The sequence below is a fragment of the Podarcis muralis genome, chromosome 17 (assembly GCF_964188315.1).
Source record: "Podarcis muralis chromosome 17, rPodMur119.hap1.1, whole genome shotgun sequence".
NCBI classification, from domain to species: Eukaryota; Metazoa; Chordata; class Lepidosauria; order Squamata; family Lacertidae; genus Podarcis; species Podarcis muralis.
The window spans coordinates 31,440,087-31,465,224 of NC_135671.1; the positions used below are offsets into that span (position 1 = coordinate 31,440,087).

The 25,138-nt window shown below is 46.3% G+C and overlaps 1 protein-coding gene across 1 annotated transcript; it reads right to left on the reverse strand.

Annotated features, from left to right (window-relative positions):
* Nucleotides 1–968: 968 nt before the first annotated feature.
* On the reverse strand, nt 969–14,730 carry ATG4D (autophagy related 4D cysteine peptidase). Its single transcript, XM_028712275.2, has 11 exons — nt 14,574–14,730; nt 12,899–13,200; nt 10,366–10,449; nt 9,063–9,236; nt 7,896–8,229; nt 6,487–6,551; nt 6,197–6,345; nt 5,067–5,145; nt 3,883–3,959; nt 3,005–3,124; nt 969–2,398 (listed from the first exon to the last, which is right to left on the reverse strand). The coding sequence occupies exons 2-11, from the start codon at nt 13,116–13,118 to the stop codon at nt 2,216–2,218; spliced, it is 1,485 nt and encodes a 494-aa protein (XP_028568108.2). The 5' UTR covers nt 13,119–13,200; nt 14,574–14,730; the 3' UTR covers nt 969–2,215.
* Between the last annotated feature and the right edge of the window lie 10,408 nt (nt 14,731–25,138).

Sequence of the window (25,138 nt, forward strand, 5' to 3'; positions counted from 1 at the left end):
CCTCTGGTTAAGAACCCTTTAACTCTAGTCTCTTGTTCACCAGCACAGAAGCTAACTGTGAAAAATCTGAAGTTCTAATGTTTAAGTCCAAACTCTATCACCCACAATCCAGCCTGTGATGCAGTGCATTTGCTTCCTCGTTGTCTTCCCAGCCTATTCACCTAGATTCAGAAAGGAAGGGACCATCATGCCAATTCCAAAGCGATTGGCTTGCCTGCCTCGGAGAACTTTCAAGGACAAAGAAGTGCATTCAGGAAGATGGGCAAAGTCTATGAGTAGGAGGAGATCTTGAGGCTCCTCTTAATGGTATTTCTGATTACAAGGAGTCGATCCCATTAGGAACCGAACAAGGGGCAGGATTCAATTAGGTTTCTGCACTAGCATGTCCCATGCTGTTCCCAAACTGGCACCATGGGTGGGAGAGAATGTTCACCTTAGTGCTATGCTGAGTACAACTTGACGTAAACATTTCTTCATTGCAGACTTCAGCTGCGGCCTATGAACTACCCTAATATGGAGGCAAGTAGCCAAAGAGCTTTTTTCTTTCACAGGTAATATAGCCGATAATTTGCTTTGAAGGTACCTCAAGTTTGGTCATGGTCTGAACTCTACAGGCTGGGAGCTTGGGGGGGGGGAGGGGAGTGGCTGTTGTGCTTGTACCAGAGGCGTAGGAAGGTCCGCCCCAGTTGTCATCCTAGGTGTGTGTGTGACAAAATCCCCCAGGTGGATTGCTGCCACACCGATCTGCCCCCGTGGGTGGCTCGCCCCACCCCTGGGTGCACAGCATGTGCGACGTTCTGGGTGTCCAAGCACCTAGCTCCACTGCTGGCTTGTACCCTGTTTATGGGCATCTAACTGGCCACTACAAGAACAGGGGGTTGGACCAGGTCTCTGGTTTGGAGAAGCAAGGATTTTTGCCAGTAAACTGGTTCCCGAGTCGTAGCCAGGTCAATGAAAAGCTACACCTGTTGGAGCAGAGCTTTTATTGATCAAACAGATCTGGAAGGAGGAGTGTTGCCTCTGAAGGGGGGAGTCTGGGTTGCCAGCAGAGTCATCCACACAGCAAACCTAGCTGACCACAAACACACCTGAGTTAAGAAAAGCAGAAGAGCACCCAAGCCCACTTCTGAGAGTTGTCAGTCTAACCTTTGCTCTAGCAGCTGCTGAAGACAGACTGATAAGGCAGGAGGAAGTGCAGGGAGGGGAAAGAGAAATTCAAGCAACTGTCTCCAGGGTAAAGTATACAGGTGGTTGTTTAATACCCTTTTGCCACAGACCACTCAACCAATATGCAAGGCTCTATCTATCCCAGGGATGCATCTCTGTAGGGAATCCTATTCTCACCCGATACTAACCTGAACTGTCCCCTCCACTCTTCCTTAGCCTCCTTCCAAAGGGAGATCTTCCTCTCCACTTTGAAACCATGTCATAATACTAATTATTCAAGTCCACCCAATACATCATTAACCAAACAGGCCTTGTGTCTCTTTTGTTCTTCCCCAGCCACCTGTTAAGCAGTGAACAACCTCTAGCTTGTAAAGTCTTCATCCCTCAATTTAAGTGAATACAGATTTGTCTCTATACGTACACCTCAATTAAAAAATAGACAAGACAAGCTGTGCCCCTCCTTCTTCTTTTATGGGCCTATGGAGTGCACTGAAACAAATTGATGGGGAGAAGCAACCACACAAGCAGAGTAGCAAAGAACCTCAACGTGAGCGCAATAATGCACGGGTTAATAGCCTGGCCCTGAGTTCAGGACTGAGTTCTCTGTGTAGTTGATGAAGTTGCCTTGAACTCTCAGTCGAATAGACAGAAAGCTACTTTTAGAAAATCAACCCAGAACCACCTTGCTAAAGGTTTCCCTCTCCTCACTGCGAACTGCCTTGGCTCTCGCCATTGTACAGTCATTTCAGTGCTCAATATCTCTTGCCCATGTTCTTGTAGGCTTATTCCAGTGTCTTGACTTCCTTTTAGCAGCATCCTAACGATCGAGGAGTTTGGTAACCTCCACAAGACATTTCAATTGCAGCCTCTTGCAGGGAGTGCTACCTGACTGCTACAGGCTGGAGTAGCAGAAGACAAGTCACTGCAAGAGTGACACAGGGACTCTCTCTCTCTCTCTCTCCTGGATCAAAAAGGGAGAGGGCTGCCGTAGGCATATACATAAATAAAAATAAATATGTCAGTGGTGTTGGGGCTGCCTCGCCAGCGATCATAAGACGACAAAATCCTCTGTGGTTGCCTTTTTCGCCCTGCCCCTCTTGCTGGGCCGCTGCCCTTGCACCGTTTGCTGGGAGAATCGGGAACAGAGCTCTTCTAAACCATAGTCCTGAGCGCAGCCATCTACAATGGAGAACATGGGGTATTTCTCTTTGGCAGCCGCAGAATTGAGGACCTGCAGTAGACACAAAGGAGGACAATTGGCACAATCCGAATACTTGAGGCAGAGACAACATGAGAAGGTCTCTATGCCGGAACAAAATATAGCTAGAGTCTATTTCTTCTCTGTTTCGTGACAGTCCAAGTACAGGGAAGAACTACAGGGATCTTACACCTCGTGGTAGAACCCCTGTACAAAAGAATCTGCACATCTTCCTATCTGTCAGTTATCATCAGAGAGAAAAAACATAGCTCACAATTCCCATGTACAGGGAACAGGGAAGCTCCTGCAGCCAATCAGAAGCCACGGAAGCAGCACCAGACATTCAGGTTCCAAAGAACATTCGCAAACCAGAACATTCACTTCCGGGTTTGCAGCATTCAGGAGCAAAAATGTACAAGTGCCAAGGCGTTCGGCTTCCAAGGTACGACTGTACTTCCATCATTGCCTCAATTCACCTCAACCAGATCCTCACCCTCAACATCTCCACATTTCAGAATTCTGCAAACCCTGCTCCCACTAAACCCTAGGAGTGTTGTGTTTTTTCAGATCCACACATCAATTCAAAGCTGGCCCCACTGGCAGGGCTTGGAGTTGCCTCAAGGCAAACATAACCCTCACCTGTGTCAATTCCACGCACAGGCCCTCAAACTCTCTTCTGTGGCTGACGTAGAAGCCAATGGTGCAGCTGGGATCCACCTTGCTGAAGGCTGTTTTCCGGGGTGAGTTGCAGTGGAAGGACTGGAAAAAGGGGATACAGCAAAACGTGACGTTCACAGAGCTGTCTCACATCAAGGTGACCCAGAGACTATGTATTTAGTATCGCCAATTTATACACCACTGAGCACTGTAGCTTCTAAGTGGTGTACAATGAGGTTGCAAAAGATCAGTTAAAATCACCCATGAAGTCAGAAAATCTTGTTCAAAATGCCTGCTGAAATTTCAGAGAGTATTCACCAAGTGCCTGAAGTTCAACCAGGGTGGGTGTGTGTGTGTGTGTGTGTGTGTCCTGTCTGATCTCAGCCAAGAAGGAAAATCAAGTGGAGAATTTATCTTGCACAAGTAAAGCCTTCAATATCACCCTGCATCTCAAAACATGTTTGGAAAATGCATCTGGAGCATATAGACCCAATGATTCTCCTGTTTCTCCTCCATGTAGAGAATTCATAAGTATCAGAGGAAAATTAAGGGAAAATTAAGATGCCTTTAGTTTTTTACTCCACTGATGAAAATATGCCTTGCCCAGTTTTGTTCCTTCTGTAAGCATCAGAAATGTAACACCAGCTCTTGCTTTGACTACTTACTTTTTACCATACTTCTCTTAAAAGGGCTATTATACTTCCTCACTTTTTAGCGACAAAACACATTTATGTTTTGGCAGTTAAGCTGTAAACTCTCCACACCAGATGCAAGGTTAACTATTTTGTCACAGTTGTGCCTAAGGTGCAATGATACATATTGGCTCTCATGCCATCCTGGAGCTCTAAGCAGCTGCTTACCTCCAGGGGGAAATTCTCCTTAGTGGTGTCCACAAAGAGCTGGCAATAATGCGGGTCCAGGAACAGAAGTGTGTCATCTGGAAGACAAGAGAAGTGGGAGATCAGTTATGGATCCTATCTTGTCTTATGGAAGGGCAGATCGTGAAGTTGAGGCTCCAATACTTTGGCCACCTCATGAGAAGAGAAGACTCCCTGGAAAAGACCCTGATGTTGGGGAAGATGGAGGGCACAAGGAGAAGGGGTCGACAGAGGACGAGATTGTTGGACAGTGGTCTCGAAACTGCGGGAGGCAGTGGAAAACAGGAGTGCCTGGTGTGTGTTGGTCCATGGGGTCACGAAGAGTCGGACATGACTAAACAACAACATCATTTTGTCTTATGAATGAGTGTGGTGGGGGTATGAGGGAGGAAGGGACTGTGCACCACCAGGAAATGTTTACGAATGGCTATCATAAATTAAAGGAGCAAACAATGGTCATAATTTAGTAAGCTCACTTGGAGCTGCTGATAACTAGGTGAGAGAAAGGGGGGGTGGCGTTCCTTCCACTGGTTTTAAGAACTAAGACTGCAAAGGCAGCTGAGTAGCAAGATGGTGGCCCTACACCACAACTGGCATCTTAAAACCCATCACAACGTTTTGCAGAATCTGACAGTAAGGAATGCTGAGAATCTGGCTTATCATTACAGTCGTACCTTGGTTTTCAAACAGAATGCGTTCCAGAAGTCTGTTTGACTTCTGAAACATTGGGAAACCAAGGCACGGCTTCTGATTGGCTTAAGGAGCATCCTGCAGCCAATCAGAAGCCGCACCAGATGTTCAGCTTCTGAGGCAAAGTTTGCAAACCGGAACACCTACTTCCGGGTTTGCGATGTTCGAGTTCCAATGTTTGAAACAACGACAATAACAAAAATGGCAACGTTCTGCATATTAACGTACATTCAGTAACTTCTGCAATTGCATTTTGGTCCATGCTGAGCATATGAGTGACCAAGTATGGATGAAAATGTATGCAAATTACAGAAATAGATGAATGTCATGCAAACAATTTTGGTGAAGCATTTTGGTGGAGAATTTGGGGTGCCTGCCCTTGTTGGGGAAAAGCAAAGCAGCACGTAATAACCCAACATCTGGAGGAGGAGAGGGGAGACCAGACATTTCTGCACCTCAGCAATGAAGTCTATTACCTTGATATCCAACGAAGTACAGGGAATGCCTTGGTTTTCCTCCAATGATCCCAATACAGAAATCCAGCCTCAGAAGTTCCTGCACAACAAAGGAACTTAAATCACACCACCTTCGACCAGCTCCCTTTCCAAGGGGTCACCCAGTGACGGAAGGAAACAAATAGCTCAGTTGGTAGAGCATGATACTCTTCATCTCAGGGTCATCGGTTTGAGCCCCATGTTGGGCAAAAGAGTCTTGCATTGCAGGGGGTTGGACTAGATGACCCTGGTGGTTCCTTCCAACTCCATGAGTCTGTGATTCTACTCTGTGGTATGCCCTGATGCAGAATGAACAGGAGAGACACCAAACACTACCACCCACTTTGAGCATTACGCAGGGCAAGAGGAATGCAACTGGTAAGTGCACTTGGGTGGGCAGGCAAGTAGTCAAACATGTTTAATTCACTGCTCTTCTGGAGTAGCTGCATTCATGAGAGGCAGTTTCTCTGTCGTGGCTACACAACTTGGCCATCGTTACACAGCAAAGGAACCTCCCACCCCACCCTTCCTTCCACAGAATGGACACGGTCCTCCTTAAAGAACTTTTACATTTCTATTCTATCCCATAAAGCCAAAGAAGTAAAGGACCCCTGGATTAACCAGTTAAAGGCAACTATGGGGTTGCGGCGCTCATCTCGCTTTCAGGACGAGGGAGCCGCCGTTTGTCCACAGACAGCTTTCCGTGTCACGTGGCCAGCATGACTAAACCTCTTCTGGCACAATGGAACACCGTGACGGAAACCAGAATGCACGGAAATGCTGTTTAGCTTCCTGCCACAGTGGTACCTATTTATTTACTTGCACTGGCGTGCTTTCGAGCTGCTAGGTTGGCAGGAGCTGGGACACAGCAAAGGGAACTCACTCCGTCGTGGGGATTCGAACCGCCGACCTTCTGATCAGCAAGCCCAAGGGGATCGTGGTTTAGACCACAGCGCCACCCACGTCCCATAGAGCCAAAGAGCATTCCCCACCATGTCCGCCTCTCTTTTCCTGCTCCTGGCTTGGGAGAAGAATGAGGCACCAGCCTGGATTCCAACAAGGATGTGCCCATTTGAGTCCCAGAGTCCACCTCACACCTATTCCCAAGTCACCTTAACACAGTCCACGTAGGCGGGGTTAAACGTCTCTCCCCCTAGCCGCATGGGCACCAGGATGATGACTGCTTTCCATTCGGCAGCAGGGTCCCACGCGGTCCTGTCTTTGCTTCTATTGGCCAGGTTGGCCACATCATCTTTGTACACTATGGGAAGCAGCAGAGCAAGGAATTCAGGTCCTGCAGCCAAGGGGATCTCAGCCCAGCTACCTGGGCTATGACCTCCCAGGTGCTTCATGAACTACAGGCAGGGCTGCTTACCCCCCACCCCCCTTCAGCTCCTTTTACCTGTGCAGTCCTGAGACACATACACCGCCAGGTTGCCTGCTTCCGAACAGCAATCCACTGCTTTCCTGCAGGGGGGAGAAGGTGCACTTTAGTTGGACACAGTGTTGCCTCCCGACCCCACTCTCCAGCCAGCCTCATCCCTGCAAGACCACCACCAGAGGATTGAGGACAAAAGGAAGAAGCTATAGATTTCTAGGGACGCGGGTGGCACTGTGGGTAAAAGCCTCAGCGCCTAGGGCTTGCCGATCGAAAGGTTGGCGGTTCGAATCCCCGCGGCGGGGTGCGCTCCCATTGTTCGGTCCCAGCGCCTGCCAACCTAGCAGTTCGAAAGCACCCCCAGGTGCAAGTAGATAAATAGGGACCGCTTACTGGCGGGAAGGTAAACGGCGTTTCCGTGTGCTGCGCTGGCTCGCCAGATGCAGCTTTGTCACGCTGGCCACGTGACCCGGAAAGTGTCTCCGGACAGCGCTGGCCCCCGGCCTCTTAAGTGAGATGGGCACACAACCCTAGAGTCTGTCAAGACTGGCCCGTACGGGCAGGGGTACCTTTACCTTTATGGATTTCTAGCTTCCGAGGTCAGGAAAGGAAGTGGAGCAGCAGAACAGCCCATCTGTCAGCTTCAAGGCTCCTTTGCTTTTGACGCTTGGCAAATTCCCTCAAACTCCCCCCCCCCCCAATACAAACAACAACAACGCCAAAGTGCTAAAGACTCAAAGGCAGTAGGCAGGCTGGAATCTGTGCCCCTCCCACTGACTAAACACTGCTGGATCAAGGAAGGAAGGAAGGAAGGAAGGAAGGAAGGAAGGAAGGAAGGAAGGAAGCAGGCAGAAAAGACCGACTGTTCCTTTTGCTGAAACTTCTGGGTCAGGAACACATACACACACAGTGCAGAAATACACAATTTAACATTCTGGAGGGACACATATTCTCCTTTGATTGCAAACCTTGGCAGCAGGCCAAGACTTGTCTCTGAATTTTAACGCTGTGGTCTCACAGCCCCATTCACGAGATAAAACCTTTGCCTGTTCTCATGGCTTAAACTTTGAATTGCCTTGATGCCATATGCAGTGAGATGATCCACACCCCAGTCAAAATGGGGTGGCAGAGGCAGGCCAGTTCTGGATGTTCTGTAGATTGGAAAGCCTTTGCACTGCCAAATCTTGAAACACTAAATATTCTTGGCCGAGCATCTTGGTTTGTCTGGTGCACTAAGCATAGCCATGCAATAATTGGCAAAAACACGTGGCAAATGAGCTTTGACAACAAATATAGGTCTCCTGATCAGAGCTGGCAATTCGGCCCACCCCATTGCACACATATGCCTGGTGAGAATGTGCCAAAATCTAACACCCCTACCCCCACTTATTTCCTGGGTGTCAAATCATTTCTTGTGTCTTATCACCTCTCACCTGATTATGTGGGCTACAATAGAAGGCCCATACCAGTCCCCTGCTTTCTTCCCTGAACTGTGCCCCAGATCAACCAAACGGTGAATTCCAAAGGGTGCTTGAGGCCGATCAGCAAACCATGAGATAATCTTCCGGTGGTAGCGCTCCTTTTCCAGTTCATCAGGACTGCAGGTGCGCCTAGGGGCCTGCAGCTCCCAGGGTCCCCTGCTCCTGTCAGTAGGGATAGGTGGGACCTGGCGCAGGTTAGCTGTGCTGGGACAGGGCAGAGGGGTGGCTTTCATGGGCTCCATCTCCGCCAAACTGGGGGTATAAAGGGCATCTGACCAGGTCCAATCTGAAAAGTGGAACAGAAAACCAAAAAGCGGGCTAAGGACTTGGGCACCCTTCATTCCCATTAACCACCCAAACATTGAAGCATCCCAAATGCAAGGCCGTTTCACTTGCTCAAGACTGCAAATAATTATAGCCTACATTTTGATTAGGACGCGGGTGGCGCTGTGGGTTAAACCACAGAGCCTAGGACTTGCCGATCAGAAGGTCGGCGGTTCGAATCCCTGCGACGGGGTGAGCTCCCGTTGCTCGGTCCCTGCTCCTGCCAACCTAGCAGTTCGAAAGCACGTCAAAGTGCAAGTAGATAAATAGGTACCGCTCCAGCGGGAAGGTAAACGGCGTTTCCATGCGCTGCTCTGGTTCGCCAGAAGCGGCTTAGTCATGCTGGCCACATGACCTGGAAGCTGTACGCCGGCTCCCTCGGCCAATAAAGCGAGATGAGCGCCGCAACCCCAGAGTCGGCCACGACTGGACCTAATGGTCAGGGGTCCCTTTACCTTACATTTTGATTGGGATGGCGGTTGAATCTGGTGGCCCGAGCCTTTTGGCTTTGCTAGTGAAATCAACTATGCACAACTCGTAGTGCTATTTGTTCTGCAAAAAACTTTTCCACTGCTCAACTCTCCTTCAATTATTGATCTTGGGGTGGGGTGTCAGGTGCAATGGGAGGAGGGGCTGTTCAGTCTAGATGGCTCTTTGGGACGCTCTGTGATTCTGGGGCACACTACAGATACCTGCATGCGTGAATGCATGCTTTAAGATGGGACAGGGGAATGGGATGGGGCGGGCAAGAGGGATCCCCTCACGACATGTCGCACACAGAGCTGTGCCTCTCACCTCTGCCAAGGAAATGGACGACGAGACCCTGAGCCAGCAGCATCTGACCACTGCGCAGCATGCAGCCCCAGCCACAGTCAGTGGTCCACATAGTGCCTTCTAACTGCTGAAATTCCCGTCGGTAGGTTAGCCAGATGCGTGAGGCAAAGTCCTTCTGAAAGCACTCCACATCCTCTGCAAGGCAGAACAGAGATCGGTCAGGAAGAGGCCCAGCCAACAGCAGCACACAAGCAAGCCCAGAGGCAGAACTTTTCCTTTGTGCATCACAACGCCCCCAGCCATATTTACAGGGAGACCCTCTAGCTCACGGATGGGGGAGTTCAGGCCCGGCACAGGTCTCAGCTTGGCCTGTGAGGCTGTTTTCCCCCAACTATGCTCACTTGCCCTGCACCTGACATCTTATGGGCAGGTGGAGCTGTAGCTGCCGGTGCACAAATTTGAGTCCCAAAGTCCTGATTGTGCATTGGCTAGGTTGGCTGTGCTACTGGCAGTCAGACAGTTCCCAACAGGGCTCTCACCAAGTCCCGACAATTCAGAGTACCTGTCCCCTAATGCGGTTTTTCACAAACCTGTGGTCAGGGATGATGGAAGTTGTAGTCCAACAACAGCTGGACCAATGAAACATTGCCCTAATGTCATTGCGACATCAGATGATCATCAGGTGAGTGACCATGTCCACTTGTCAAATCTGGCCCACAAAGGATCTGTTGGCAGATCCAGTCCCCCGCCCTCTTTCTCTAGCTATACTGTCAAGATAATCCTCTTCATCCTAGTCAGGCTTCCTCAAACTCAGCCCTCCAGATGTTTTGAGACTACAATTCTTATCATCCCTGACCACTGGTCCTGCTAGCTAAGGATCATGGGAGTTGTAGGCCAAAAACATCTGGAGTTTGAGGAAGCTTGATCTAAGTAGTTAGAATAAATGAATAAGGACCAGAACAAATTGAATTAACGCTATACATCTCAAACGTTAAGGAAATAAAGGGCTTGTAATCCCTCCTTGGCTATCCAAGATAAAGAAGAGGCAGAGAGAGAAACGCAACAAAGGGCCGGCATGAAAGGACTTCTTGGCCTTGATCTTCAAAGTTGCCATCTCCTATCCATACTCCTGCACTGCTAAGAGGATTGGCAGCCTCTTTCAGAAATGCATCCATTGTCATCGACTGAGGGATTTTACACCAAATCAATAGTGTCTTGTTGGGGGTCAGAGGAAGAGGCAGGCAGAGGTTGCATGAAGGAACGTAAAACGAAAATGAACCCAAGTTCTGGGAATCCCCTCCACCCTGCCTCCCAAGCCACTCACCTTCACGTTCAAAGCGGTAGATGTGTCCAAAGAGGTAGACTGGGGAAAGCTTGCTGAAATTAGTTTTGGTCTTGACCGTCCAACCTCGGGAGGAAAAGGAGACAGGTAGGTTTGTTACAAACCATGTGGCATTCAACACTGGGCCTCCACTTCCTTCCTGCGGATTGGTACAGAGATCCAGGCTTGACCTAACCTCCAAACCAGTGGCCTCCAGTGGCAGAACTCCCCACACCCACCCTGACTGCAGAACAATCTGCAGAGGGAACACCTTTCCCTGCACACTTCTGCTTAAGACGTTGCCTTCCACCAATAAACACCCACCAATGCACTAGAAGCCACCCCTCAAATGTTATTTACTGCAGCTTGCGTTCTCACATTCACCTCAGTCTTCACGTGCATGAATGCATGGCTGTAGTTGGGAGCATTTCTCCAAGAATAGCCTGCATGAACAGATCTTGTTCTGCACATGCAACATCTTTGTTAAATCTCAGCTGGTGTTATTTAGACAGGCCTTTGAAATGAGAATTTTCTTTTAACCAACCACAACTTATGGAAGTTTTTGCTGATGCTTTATTGACATTCTTATGATTGTATCTTTTGTATGGTGAACACCGGCTTGTAATTATTATTATTAATTATTATTACTACTACTACTACTACTACTACTACTACTACTACTACAGAAGTGTGATTTATAAATACTTAAATGATCAGATAAAGTATTGGCCAGCATGTGCCTGCAATGGGGAATTCTACAATGTGCTGAAGCTCAGTGCTCAGGTGTAGAAAGAGCACTATAAATGTTTTATTTTTTTCAGCCCCTCAACTACAGATTAAAAGCAACCCCATCCAAATTGCCCCTGTTCATTCCTGACAAGAGAAGCTACCTGGAATCATACAAAGCAGGTGCTCTTAGTGCAGGAGAAAATACAGGGAGAGAAGATACGGTGGATTTCTGCTCCCATCACCAGAATAAAGCAATCAAGTTAAACATTACACAAAAAGAAAGCAGAACTAAATCTCTCCAACCCCACCCCTGCCTCTTGGATTAGTTTTTAAATGCCATGGGGTAAGAGATGAAATCCTTATCTGTAAACACAAAACACACAATCAGTGTTGTAAGTAGAATTTAATAGGACATTTTCACCAACCCAGATAGATCGGTGCTCACATTCACTCTCCACAGCCATGATCCAAGGAGCTAATGCAGAAGCAGAAGCTGGCAGGGGAGGTGTTCTCAAACCAACCAGAAAAGCATGCAAGAGGTGACAGCTTTATTAGCCCAGCAGAGGCTAATGACAAGATGACAAGAAAACAGAAGTAGAACCTGCTCTCCAAATCATATTATCTTCCCCACCCCATGACCAGTAAGGCTAGCCATATTTGTTCAAGGTGTGTAAGCCTCCTACACACATTTGCTCTCTGCTCTTTTCGTAAAAACACACTTGGCAGCTGTTCTCAGAAACAACTACTGACATATCAAAAGCCTGTGCTCAGCCTCCAAATCTAACAGGGATTTGGGGTAAGCTTGGCATGAAAGTGCCTTTTGTCAATGAATGAATGCTTTTGTTGCAAGACCTGGAGATTTGCCATATCCCAGAGGACATGGCAGAATTCCAGATCTCAACATATGGAGGAATTTCAGAGGAGCTCTTGCAGCACAAACAAAGGAAGTCACTCCATGGCATGACGAGTTGTGCCAAATAAAGGAAGTCACTTCATGGCACAACAAGACAAAGGGCAACATGAGAATCAGGCCTCTCAAGAGTGCAGGCTACAAATTGTCTTGAAGTTTGGGACCATCTTGATTCTCAAAGACAACAGCTACCCACAAGCCTTATGACACTGAAATCTGGGGATATCCTGGGTCTCCCAAAATCATACAAAGCCAAGTGCTAATAATTCTACTGAGTACTCCCAGAGCCATACCTTCTATGTCACTGTAGGCTAAAACTAGCACATTGCCAATTTAGTATTTAATTCCATAAAATGTATATACCACTTGATTGCAAAAAAACAACATCTTCAAAGTGGTTTAAAAACAATAAAACAAAAATAGGTCAGAACAACTATTTAAAATATTAAAAAATAAAATAAACGTTAAGTTAAAAACCTGATTAAAACACAATTGAGATGCATACATGTTTAATTTGTGGTTTAAGATTTTAGACATCGATGATTAGTGGCTAACAAAGCTTTCTCAATAAACAATTTTCAATTGTTCATTTTTTTAAGATAAGGATGCATTGTTGAAAAAGAGAATCCAACCACTACCCCCCTTTTTGTTCTGACTTAAAACCAGAAACTGCTACTATATTTTGAAATATTGGGGCTAGAAGTTTATGGTTCATTTTTCTAGCTTTTAATATTTTTTATAATTGTACGATTCTGTAATTTAATTGTATGCCACCTTTGGTGGGGTTTTCCCTCTTAAAGGAAGCACAAACATTATTTAAACTTGTCAAGTGGTGGACTAACAAGAAGGAGGATTATTTCCCTTAATTTCCATGCAACAACCGTAAGTCTGACTCACCATATTTCACATTGTTCCAGACAGAGAAGAGCTTGCTTTTGATCTTGTCCACTTCGTCAGGCTCACTATGTTGGCTGCGTGCGGCACCCCCTCCGGGGAAGAGCCCTGGGTAGTTCCCCCCTTGACTGCTGGACCTGGGATTAAAGAGTTGCCTTCCGTCTGAGTGGCGCAGCTCATCCTGGCTTAAGTACTGCACTGAGGTGGGTGACACGGAATTCATTTAACAACTGGGACCAGTGCAGGCTGCGTCTTCTGTGGGGGGTTGGGATGAAACTTCCATGTGCCTCGCCAGGGAAGCAGAACTGCAGAACCATCAGAAACAAGGGTGAGAATCTCACTAAAAAAGCAACTAAGGAAGCCCAAAGGCCCCAAACATTTTAAAGTACAAATCAATGCATTTGCAAACAAGACTCATGTTACCCCCACCTCTGTCTGTCTGACTCAAACCTTCATGCTCAGCTGTATGAGATGTGTCAAGGGAAAACCTTTAAGGGACGCTAAGCTGTAAAGAGCCAATGGGAGAATTCACCCAAACTGTTGTCTCTTTTTCAGACAATGGCTGTGAATCCCTGGCGTCTCCAGTTTAAAGGATCTCTTGCACCAGGACTAAGAACAACGGTGCATGTGGCTCATCTTAGACTGGACTAAGAGAGTGGAAAGGAATCAGAGAAAATCCTACAGCTCCCCCCCCCCACCGCCTCCTTTAAATGAACGCTGTGTAAACCAGGGGTCAGCAACCTTTTTCAGCCGTGGGCCAGTCCACTGTCCCTCAGACCATGTGGTGGGCTGGAGTATATTTTTTTTTGGGGGGGGGCAAGAAATGACCGAATTCCTATGCCCCAGAAATAACCCAGAGATGCATTTTAAATAAAAGGACACATTCTACTCATGTAAAAACACGCTGATTCCAGATTGTCCGCGGGCTGGATTGAGGTGATTGGGCCGCATCCGGTCCATGGGCCTTAGGTTGCCTACCCCTGGTGTAAATCATGGTTTTTATCAGTCCACAGACTGACCACCTTCATCTCCCCAGCTGAACCTTTTAGAGCAGCATATAATATTCTGAACCAGTAACAACAGGGTGGGGGGAGAAAGTGAAAGGCATCATATTTCAAGCAATATACAGTGGCACCTCGGGTTAAGTACTTAATTCGTTCTGGAGGTCCGTTCTTAACCTGAAACTGTTCTTAACCTGAAGCACTATTTCTGGGTTAGCGGAGTCTGTAACCTGAAGCGTATGTAACCCGAGGTACCACTGTATTGGGAAGTCTTTAATGTCTGATGTTTTATCGTGTTTTTAATATTCTGTTGGGAGCCGCCCAGAGTGGCTGCGGAAACCCGGCCAGATGGGCGAGGTATAAATCTTCTTCTTATTATTATTTTTACTATTAATATTATTATTTCAGCAGGCGTCGCAGAAAGAGTGAAGGCAAAGGCGCCTGCTTGATCTCCATAGGCAGGGAGCTCCCAGATGCAGGCGATGCCCCACTAAGCGGCCGAGGGACCCTCTCCCCCTCTCTCCCTCCCAACCCAGCAAGCGCGGCCCTAGCAACCCAACTCGCCCCCAGCAACCAGCGCCCATTCCACCGCCACGGAAACCTTCCCCTCTCCCTCCTGCAGCGACACACGGCCCAGGCGAGCCCCGCTTCCCCCCCCGGACCCCCTCACACCCAACCTGGGTGGGCATGGGACGAGGTAGCCCGTTTCCCCGGGGCGAGCCGCCGCCGTTCAGTCCGCCATGACTTAGGGAGACCCTTCCGCTGCGAGCGGCAGCGACAGCGCCACCGCCATCTTAGATCCCCGGAAGCAGCTGAGAAGCACCCAACGTCCGGGCGGAAGTGGGCCTTCGCCCTCAGACGGCTGCCGGAAGTGGCTTCTCTCCCCGTGGCGAACCTAGAGATAGGAAAAGCTCAACCTTAGAGAGCCTCACCACCACAAGACTACAACTCCCATCATCCCTAGCGGGAAGGACTAGGGGTCAAGGATGATCGGAGTTGTAGTCCAACAATATCTTGGGTGGCTCAAGGTTGAGCAAGAATTATAGAATCCAACCCCCTTCAATTTCAGAAATCATATATATATATATATATATATATATAGAGAGAGAGAGAGAGAGAGAGAGAAAGAGAGTTTATTTATTTATACTTTTCAAGTTTATATATTTCACTAATTTTATACATTGCACTAATTTTACTATCATTTTAACATTTCAAAGCTTGACTTCCTTCCCCTTCTTTCTGCCGTTCCTTAAATTTGTTTTTAACATCATCTGCATATCCAAATTAATTATTCATCTTCTTTAAATATATACTCTTATGAAACTGCCAGTTATTACAATAATCCTGCCAATGTTTTTATCTGTTTATCATTTATCTGTAAATATTCAATAAACCATTTCCATTCTTTTATTTAAAAATTGTTATCTTGATTTTTTATTCTTCCGGTAAGTTTCACCATTTCTGCATATCCATAAGTTTTTGTATCCATTCTTCTTTCGCTGGGACTTCTGCTTCTTTCCATTTTGGGACAAGTAACATTCTTGCCGCTGTAGTAGCATACATGAATAAGTTTCTATACATTTTAGGTAGTTCTGTTCCTATAATTCCCAAAAGAAAAGTTTCTGGGTTTTTTTTTGCAAAGGTTATTTTAAACGTCTTTTTCATTTCATTATATATCATTTCAGAAATCTAAGCTGATGCATCAATGACAGAGAGACAGCTGCACTAAAGGATGAAATAGACGCACAAACCAGACTCACGGTGTACCCTGTTCAATTTGAAACCTCTCTCTATATATATAGTCGTATCTTGAATCTCAAACTCCTTGGCTCCCAAACAAATCAGTTCCCGAACGATGGAAACCCGGAAGTGAGTGTTCCAGTTTTCGAATGATTTTCGGAAGCCAAACGTCTGTGGCTTCTGATTGGCTGCAGCACACCCCTGCAGCCAATCGGAAGCCGCGTCTTGGTTTTCGAACGGTTCTGGGAGTTGAACGGACTCCCAGAACGCATTCTGTTCGAGAACCAAGGTACAACTGTATATACTTTTGCATGGGGGCTGGGGCTGGCCCAGGCTGTGGCACACCATAAGCTCATGTCTGGAACAGGAGTGAATGGCCAAAGAAGGCCTCAAGGGTAATGGCCAGGAGGCGGATCTGCCTGATGCTGCTACTTTCACCCTCCTCCGTCTGCTGCCTGAGGCAACTGCCCCGCTCTGCCTAATGGTAGAGCCGGCCTTGGACACGTCATCGCTTTCACCAGTGCACAGAAGAGTCCATGAATTGTAAATAGGAAGTCTGTGTGGAGCTCTTCAACCCTTTCTCAGTGACTGGAGTTCTTCAATTTAGTAATAGGGAAATGAAATCCTTGGCTCCACTGTCGGGGTTGGATAAGGAAGTTCTGAACACAGCCTTTGGTTCTTCCCTCTCACTTCCCGAAAAGGACAGCTGAGGACAGGCTTGCATTACGGTATCACCAGAAGAGGGACTATCACACTGTGGTTGCAGTGCAAAGTCAGAAGGCTTTCCTCTGCTAGGAATACAGCTGCTGATTTCTTGTAGTTCAGTCAGTGTATTTGGTATTTTACACAGTTCAGATTTAGAAGTGGGACCTGCAACAACATGTCACAGTATGGGATGCTCCTTGTCAGGGTTCTAGTAAGCCAACTATGCCTTTTTGGTATCCAACCCAGCCCATGGCTTATTTCATTCTTCCTTGTGTTTCTTTCTTCTTTGGCGATCACTCGTAGCTGAGTAAGATTGTCTTCCATAAACACGGTTTTAACAATGAGTCCATAAGTGACTATGGAGGCCAATTCTGGATCCACACATCCTTCCACAGTGGGGACATTGGTTTCCGGGCAGGAGTTGATCACAGTGTGGATTTGCCAAGCGTGCCTTCCTCCTAGCATGTTTCTCCCTTGCATCCTGAGTTCGAGTGTCTTCAAAGCCCATGACACCTTTGGTAAAGGCTGTTCTCCAACTAGAGCGCCCGCAGGCCAGTGTTTCCCAGTTGTAAGTGTTTATACTACATTTTTTAAGATTTGCCTTGAGACAGTCTTTAAACCTCTTTTGTTGACCACCAGCATTACGATTTCCATTTTTAAGTTCAGAATAGATTGGTTGCTTTGGAAGATGATGATCAGGCATCCACACAACATGACCAGTCCAATGAAGTTGATGTTGAAGAATCATTGTTTCAACACTGGTGATATTTGCTTCTTCCAGTACACTGATTTTAGTTTGCCTGTCTTCCCAAGCATGTGTAAAAAATGTTGGAGACACCGTTGATGGAATTTTTCAAGGAGTTGGAGATGGCGTTTATAAGTGGTCCATGTTTCACAAGCATATAGTAAGGTTGGTAGTACAATAGCTTTGTAAACAAGCATTTTGGTTTCCCTGTGAATGTCCCGGTCCTCAAACACACTGCACTTCAATCGGGAGAAAGCCGCAATGTTGGCCCTTGTGGAGAGATAACTGCCTAGGTAGGAGAAGTGATCAACATTTTCCAGCGTTACACCATTGAATGGGATTTGTGGCGCTGCAGAGGGGTTGCTTTGTACTTGTTGGTGCAGCACTTTGGTTTTTTGGATGTTGAGTGATAGGCCAAGCTTTTCGTAAGCTTCTGCAAAGATATTTAGGGTGGTTTGGAGGTCATCCTCTGAGCGTGTGCACACTACGTTGTCATCAGCATACTGAAGCTCTAAGATGGAAGTTACAGTAACCTTACTCTTTGCTTTCAGCCTGCTCAGATTGAAGAGCTTTCCATCTGTTCGATATATGATTTCTACTCCGGTGGGGAGTTTCCCTTCGACAAAGTGTAGGATCATGGCAATGAAAATAATGAATAGAGCTGGGGCAATAACACATACTATAGGCTGTATAATATAGGATAATTCTTGGTGCTTGAACAGGGGTAAACGGTAGTCGTTTTAATAGTATAGTCCCATTGAGTTTGGTAGGATTTATCCTTGAGTAAATATGCATAGGATTGCTATAGCAGCCATTACTTTTTTTGCCCTCTTAGTGGTACACTGCTTGAGTTTTGCTTGCTAAGCCTGGGAAAGTTCTGTGTCACAGAAGGGCAGTGAAGTCTCCTGAACAGGTTAGCCTGGAAGAGCTAACTATTAGTGCTGGATAAACAATTAAAACAGAGATATATATCAGCGGGGGGAAAGATCAGAGACGTGTCATTCGTGTCCTAAATAGCTGTATATGGCTTGGTCCCAATTAGATAGCTTTATAGAGATGTAATCTGCATCCTTAGCTGGTAGAGAGGAATTGAACACTACCCTGATATCAGGATAACTTCCTGATAGCATCTGAGGGCAGCACAGACTTGTTCTCTGCTAAGCCCTTCCTTTGCTTCCTCCTCAACAGGCGGTTGTCATTACCTTTTCTAAATATCTGCTTGTTTTTCTTACTTGCACTTTCTTTGTATCAACACGTCTTAGAGACAGAAAAAGCTCTAAGGGCTTTCTAGTTAGACATCCGCTGACTTCAACATCAGCCAATAGCAACCCAAGTCAGTCCTTCCTGGTAAGGCACTTGGGTCCTGTTTCAAGGAATTTCAGCTTATTTCATTTCTGAGCAGGTCTTACAGTGTTCTTTCCACCTGTGGCCCTCTTTGTTTTTGTTAAGTTGTGGGTGAACATATCAGACAAGACAGTGATTCTTCAAACAGCTCTTGTTTATTCACAGGCCAGAACAGAACTGGTGTGAAGGGTTCAGCCAACCTGCTTATATAGAGCTCAACTACAAAGCAACAGTAACAACTTTCTGTAACTATCCAATCCCTGAACGTCACTTTCAATTCCTTATTTGCATACGCGGACCTGAGTGAAAACTATCTACAGTATCCCCCTGCTGGCCCAGGCTGAGAACTTCAGTACATAACAGTTTTCTCCCATCTTCATGCATGTAGCAGTCTCTGCAAAGGACTGTCCTTCAGCTAAAGTCTGAATTGAGCCACAGCAGGGGCGCCAACTATAGGGGGCAGAAAGGGCTTCAGCTCCTTCAATATTTGTGGCTAGGGGGGTGAGCCCCCCATTATTGAAGGGGCTGCCATCCCCCACAGCCCGCCGCCACCAGGCAGGGGTGGAAGATGTAGAGGGGCGCATGACTTGTATGTGATGTCATGTGACCTCAGGCCCCCTCAGTGTGGGGGACTAGTCGTTGCCCCTGACCCAGAGACTTCCCACCCAGTATCCATTCTTTGAGGGCCCCAAAATCCTAAAATGTCTGCGGTTATCTATCAGGTTCTGAGTCATATGCAGTTGAAAGTGAGCCTCTCTGGAGGACTGAAATGATTCATTCCAGAACAAACTGGGTCATCTCATTCCAGCCATGATTCAGAAATTGTTTTTCTATTGCTTTTAGAAATTGTTTGTGCCTTGTAGTCTTATAGATATTATGCAGGCTTTATTATTATGCTACATGCCTCTCTGAGCGCTTTTAGTAAAAGAGCACTGTAATATATTACTATTAGTAGGAGGAGGAGTGGTATTGTTAGTATTATTTCTTAGGGCAGTAAAACATGTTGCAACTCTAAATCAGTCCTGTTACCTAAGGATCTGCTGAGGTCCTCTGATATTTTTCCTTCCCCATCCCTTGCTCTGGAAATGTTTGTCTCCCACAATCGTGTGGATCAAGTTTTGCCATAAAATTCTTTTTCTGCCCAGCATGTGGTTTGGTAGGGTAGAAGAGATGAAAAACGAGAGGGCTGAAATGCTTTCATACCATCATGGCTACAGCCAAATATTGAGCCCAGCAAAACAAACAGGATGACATCTGCCAGAAAGTAGGAGACTATAATTAAGCCCAGAGTTCTAGAAACAGCAAAGGCCCCAGGAAACTATCTGAGAGTTTTTCAGAGCGAATGAACGAGAGAGAGACTCTGTTTCATAGAAGTCTGGGGGAATCTGCTTTTGTGAATGTGTATCATGTGTGTACAATTTCTGCCTCTTAAAAGTACAGGAGAGTCAAGAGCCATTCCTAGTTAAAGGGAATATAAAGGGATCTCAAGAGGAAGCAGGCTGGGATGCTTGACATCCACTTACACAGTTTGTACACTCTCTGATTTTGAGTCCCCGGGGCTCAGCTAGACTGTCAATTACATTTTTAACAAAATAAAAAAAATCCTCCCAGTAGCACCTTAGAGACCAACCAAGTTAGTTATTGGTATGAGCTTTTGTGTGCATGCACACTTCTTCAGATATGGCAGACCAACATGGCTGTTGTTGTTTAGTCGTTTAATCATGTCCGACTCTTCGTGACCCCCTGGACCAGAGCACGCCAGGCACTCCTGTCTTCCACTGCCTCCCGCAGTTTGGTCAAACTCATGCTGTAAGCTTTGAGAACACTGTCCAACCATCTCATCCTCTGTCGTCCCCTTCTCCTTGTGCCCTCAATCTTTCCCAACATCAGGGTCTTTTCCAGGGAGTCTTCTCTTCTCATGAGGTGGCCAAAGTACTGGAGCCTCAGCTTCAGGATCTGTCCTTCCAGGGAGCACTCAGGGCTGATTTCCTTAAGAATGGAGAGGTTTGATCTTCTTGCAGTCCATGGGACTCTCAAGAGTCTCCTCCAGCACCATAATTCAAAAGCATCAAGTCTTCAGCGATCAGCCTTCTTTATGGTCCAGCTCTCACTTCCATACATCACTACTGGGGAAACCATAGCTTTAACTATACGGACCTTTGTTGGCAAGGTGATGTCTCTGCTTTTTAAGATGCTGTCTAGGTTTGTCATTATTTTTCTCCCAAGAAGCAGGCGTCTTTTAATTTCGTGGCTGCTGTCACCATCTGCAGTGATCATGGAGCCCAAGAAAGTAAAATCTCTCACTGCCTCCATTTCTTCCCCTTCTATTTGCCAGGAGGTGATGGGACCAGTGGCCATGATTTTCGTTTTTTTGATGTTGAGCTTCAGACCATATTTTGCACTCTCCTCTTTCACCCTCATTAAAAGGTTCTTTAATTCCTCCTCACTTTCTGCCATCAATGTTGTGTCATCTGCATATCTGAGGTTGTTGATATTTCTTCTGCCAATCAATCCCGAAAGAAGTATCAACAACCGGCTACCTACCTGTAATTACCGTATATTTTTGTAACTGTGTTATAAACATGTGGCAACAGGTGGCACCGTAGAGCAGCCCAAATTGCCTCTGGGATTTTACATTATGAGCTTTGGAACGCGTTTTCCTGTAATTTATTTTTTAATGTGCCTAGGGCTAGATCTAGGGAAGGATCTGCATGTCTTGAAATGTGGGTTCATGAAGCAAAACATTTTGGGGGTGCCTTTGGTAGGGCTGCCATACGTCTGGGAATCAGGGTGCGAAATGGCTTCCCGGCGGATTTTTGCTGAATTGGCAAAATGTCCGAGGAAAAGCTCAACAACTTTGTCCAGATTTCCACATTTGGCAGATCTGTCTTTGGAGTCTTGTTCCTTGTTGTTTAAGGCCATTGCAGCAGTCCTGCATAAGTAGTGTTATCCACCTCTAGGCTTTTGGGAAGGCAGAAACAAGAAAGAAGAGAGAGGGAATCCTTTCAACCATTGTAAAGGAAGAAAACTATAAGGCAATTGAATGGCTGGCCCTTCCAGTTCCCCTTTGGCTTCCATAATCCCTTTTTTGCTTTCTATTTTTTTGCTTTTCTAATTGGAATAGAAAGCGGTTTCTCTGTCCCCATCTTTCTGGTGGCAGCAGCTGTCTGGCTTCTGTCCTCCAAGTTGTGTCACAAGCCACCAGGTGTCTGTATAACATTACTGCCTCCCATTCCCTTCAGACTTCCGGGCGGAGTGAAGCGGGATCGTCGGCTGAGGCTGATTCTCTTGCACCGAGGAATAGCCTTTGTTCCCATTGCCTAGTCCAGAGCTTTTGGTTCTGTTCCATAGGCTTCATCCTGCTGGCTCACAGCCCTGTTTATTTTGGCACATCATGCAGTCTTGGAAAGGTCTTGTTGCATTGGCCTCTCTTAACTCTTCTGCCAAATAAGTAAAACTTGGGGAAAGAAATTAAGCAAAAACAAAAACAAACCCAAACCCTGAGAAATACTTTGGCTTCCAAATCCATCACTGAATACTGTAATTTAAGGAAGGGAGAGGGCAGTCATCTGAGATAGTTACAAAGAAAGCTGTCTTCTGCCAAAAGAGACCGCTTGGTTCTTCTCCCTCAATAGACTCTACACTGACTGCCCAGCGTTTCATACAGGGAGTCTTTTCCAGGGGTATCTGGAGATACCAGGGATCAAACCAGGACCTTCTGCATCCAAACCAGATGTTCTGCCACTGAGTTAGGTCTATTCCCCATCTGGATCAGCTATGGGAGGTTCTCCAACTGTCCTTGCCTGTTCTGTTATTTCCCCTTGCTATCAATAGCATCTCCTTACCTATTCAAGCTATATGGTGCATTTGGAGAGGGAGGTGCATGACAGCATATCCACTTTATGGGCATCAACAATTGAATTTCTGTAGAGAAATACCTTGGAGGAACAAGCAATCGCACCGAGACTTTTAATGGGAAAATAAGAAATATGGTTTCGTTATTGGACATAGATATTTTGGATAGAGAAGATCCCTAGCCTAGCTAACTAACTTAGTTGGAGAAACAAAGGCACCCACACTTCCCCCTTTGTTCTCAGGAGAGCTAGATCCCAGATGACCTTGTGTTGAGGTCCAAAGAGAGGTGGGAGAGTGGAAGTGGGGGATGATGCAACCTGAGATTTCCATTCTGCACAGCACAAGATCAAATATACTGAGACAGTCTAGGAAGTTGGAGGTCTCCTACTCCAGGATTCCTCAATCTCGGCCCTCCATATGTTTTTGGCCTACAACTCCCATGATCCCTAGCTAGCAGGATAAGTGGTCAGGGATGATGGGAATTGTAGCCTCAAAACATCTGGAGGGCCAAGGTTGAGGAAGCCTGTCCTACGCAGTCTGTCTTAACCTCTTGCAAACCCTATACTGTATCTCAGCAAACTGAGTTGCACTCCAATTCCAACAGTTGATAGAGAGATGTTCTTTGTAGCAACTCTTACTTGCCAAACATGTCTCTGAGCCTTGTTTAGAAGTGTTGCAACAACTTATTTTAAAGCTGAATCAGGAAAGCTAGGGATTAGTGTGTTATTATTTGGGGGGGGGGTTAAAATGTGTCTTTCATGAGATATTTTGTGTTAAGTTGTGGGCGAACATATCAGACGACACAGCGATTCTTCCAAAGCAGATCTTTATTTGTAAGCTGGAACAGAACTGAACTGACGAGCTCAGTCAGCCTGCTTATATAGAGCTCCACTAGAATGCAACAGTAACCATTTTCTGTAACTATCCAATCACTGAACGTCACTTTTGATCCTTCATTTGCATACAAACTATCCAATCACTGAACGTCACTTTCGATCCTTCATTTGCATAACTATCTACAGTATCCCCCTGCTGGCCCATGGTGAGAACTTCAGTACACAACATTTTGGATCCATAGTTTAATAATTGCCTTCAGGTTTCTCAAAAGGATAGACTACTATAAGCAATTAGGATTAGGTACCTCAATAAGAGACCACAGAAAAACAAAGGAAATTATGAGAACTGCTGGTTCTCATCGCTATCACATCAGTTGAGGATACAAATATAGCCATTCAATGATTGGCAATCCATCCTTAAATGGGAAACTGGCACGCCATCACTTGGCATCCAAAACCGAACCACCCAGCTACTGAAAACGGCACAGGGACTGAAAAAGGCACAGGTTCCCAATCAGCATCAGTCAAAATTCAGTTGTCACGTTCAGAATTTGAAATAGTTTGCTTCCACCTCAGGGCGTTTTACTGCTTGACAGAAGCAGAATTCAAACAATAGTTCCACTGGGCATTATATTCCCCATAACAATCCCGCAAAGCCTAAGGGCAAGATCCAAACATGCGTTTACTCAGAAGTCATGTTCAGCAAAAGTCTCAGTTCACTTAGCTTTCAGCCCTTTAATTAGTTACTCGGTCTTTGTTCATTTGTTTTATTGTGATAATACAATTGTGATGATGATAATGTGGCTCCGGCTACAAAGAGAAAAGTACATACAGTGGTACCTCGGGTTACATATGCTTCAGGTTACATTCACTTCAGGTTACAGACTCCGCTACCCCAGAAATAGTACCTCTGGGTAAGAACTTTGCTTCAGGATGAGAACAGAAATTGTGCTCCAGCAGCGCGGCGGCAGCAGGAGGCCCCATTAGCTAAAGTGGTGCTTCAGGTTAAGAACAGTTTCAGGTTAAGAACAGACCTCCAGAACGAATTAAGTTCTTAACCCGAGGTACCACTGTAATTTAAAAGCCCACCAGCAATGACAAGCCAAACCAGGAATCCCCAGGCCAAGACTGAATGGAAGCAACTAATCTGAGAATTAAGATGTGTACACTTTTAAACTAGCGTCGTCCTTCCCTCAGATAATTTTGGGCATTGCAGTTTACCTCTCACAGAGTTGCAATTCCCAACAACCCTTAACAAACCATAGCATGAAGCAGCTGAGAAACAGATGCTGATTTTAGAAAGGGCAAGGATGGAATGCTGCATCAAAGGGCTTAAAAGCAGAGCGAAGCCTCGGTAGTGCTTTGCCGGTTCACACCAGTGATCCTGCTGAACTCTGTAATTGCTTAATCCAAAATACAAATATGACACATTTGTAAACTGCCCCAGTGTTATGAACTGGGCCTTCGCTCTCAATGGAAGTTCTCTGGCACAGCTCACAATAGCAATCTTCCAAGAATGGGGGTTGGCAAGAGTGTGTGTGTGTGCTTTGTGACAAGAAAGTAGGTGAAAGGCGAAGGCAGATGATGAAAAGAGGAAGGAGCAAAGGGTTAGGGAAAGAACCTTCCTTCCTTCCTTCTCCCCCTTCCTGCCTGCCATTCCCATTACAGTGGTACCTCTAGTTACGAACTTAATTCGTTCCGGAGGTCCGTTCTTAACCTGAAACTGTTCTTAACTAGAGGCGTGCTTTCGCTAATGGGGCCTCTTGCTACTGCTGCGCTGCTGGCACACAATTTCCGTTCTCATCCTGAGGCAAAGTTCTCAACTCGAGGTAACTCTTCCAGGTTAGCGGAGTTTGTAACCTGAAGCTTTTGTCACCTGAGGCGGTTGTAACTTGAGGTACCACTGCACTTGCAAAGGAGGAGGAGCCAATGCCGCAAAAGCAGCCAGGCAAAGGGGATTGGTGCCTTACTTTGGGGTGGGAATTCAGAACCTGAAACACCACTGATGATGTCACCG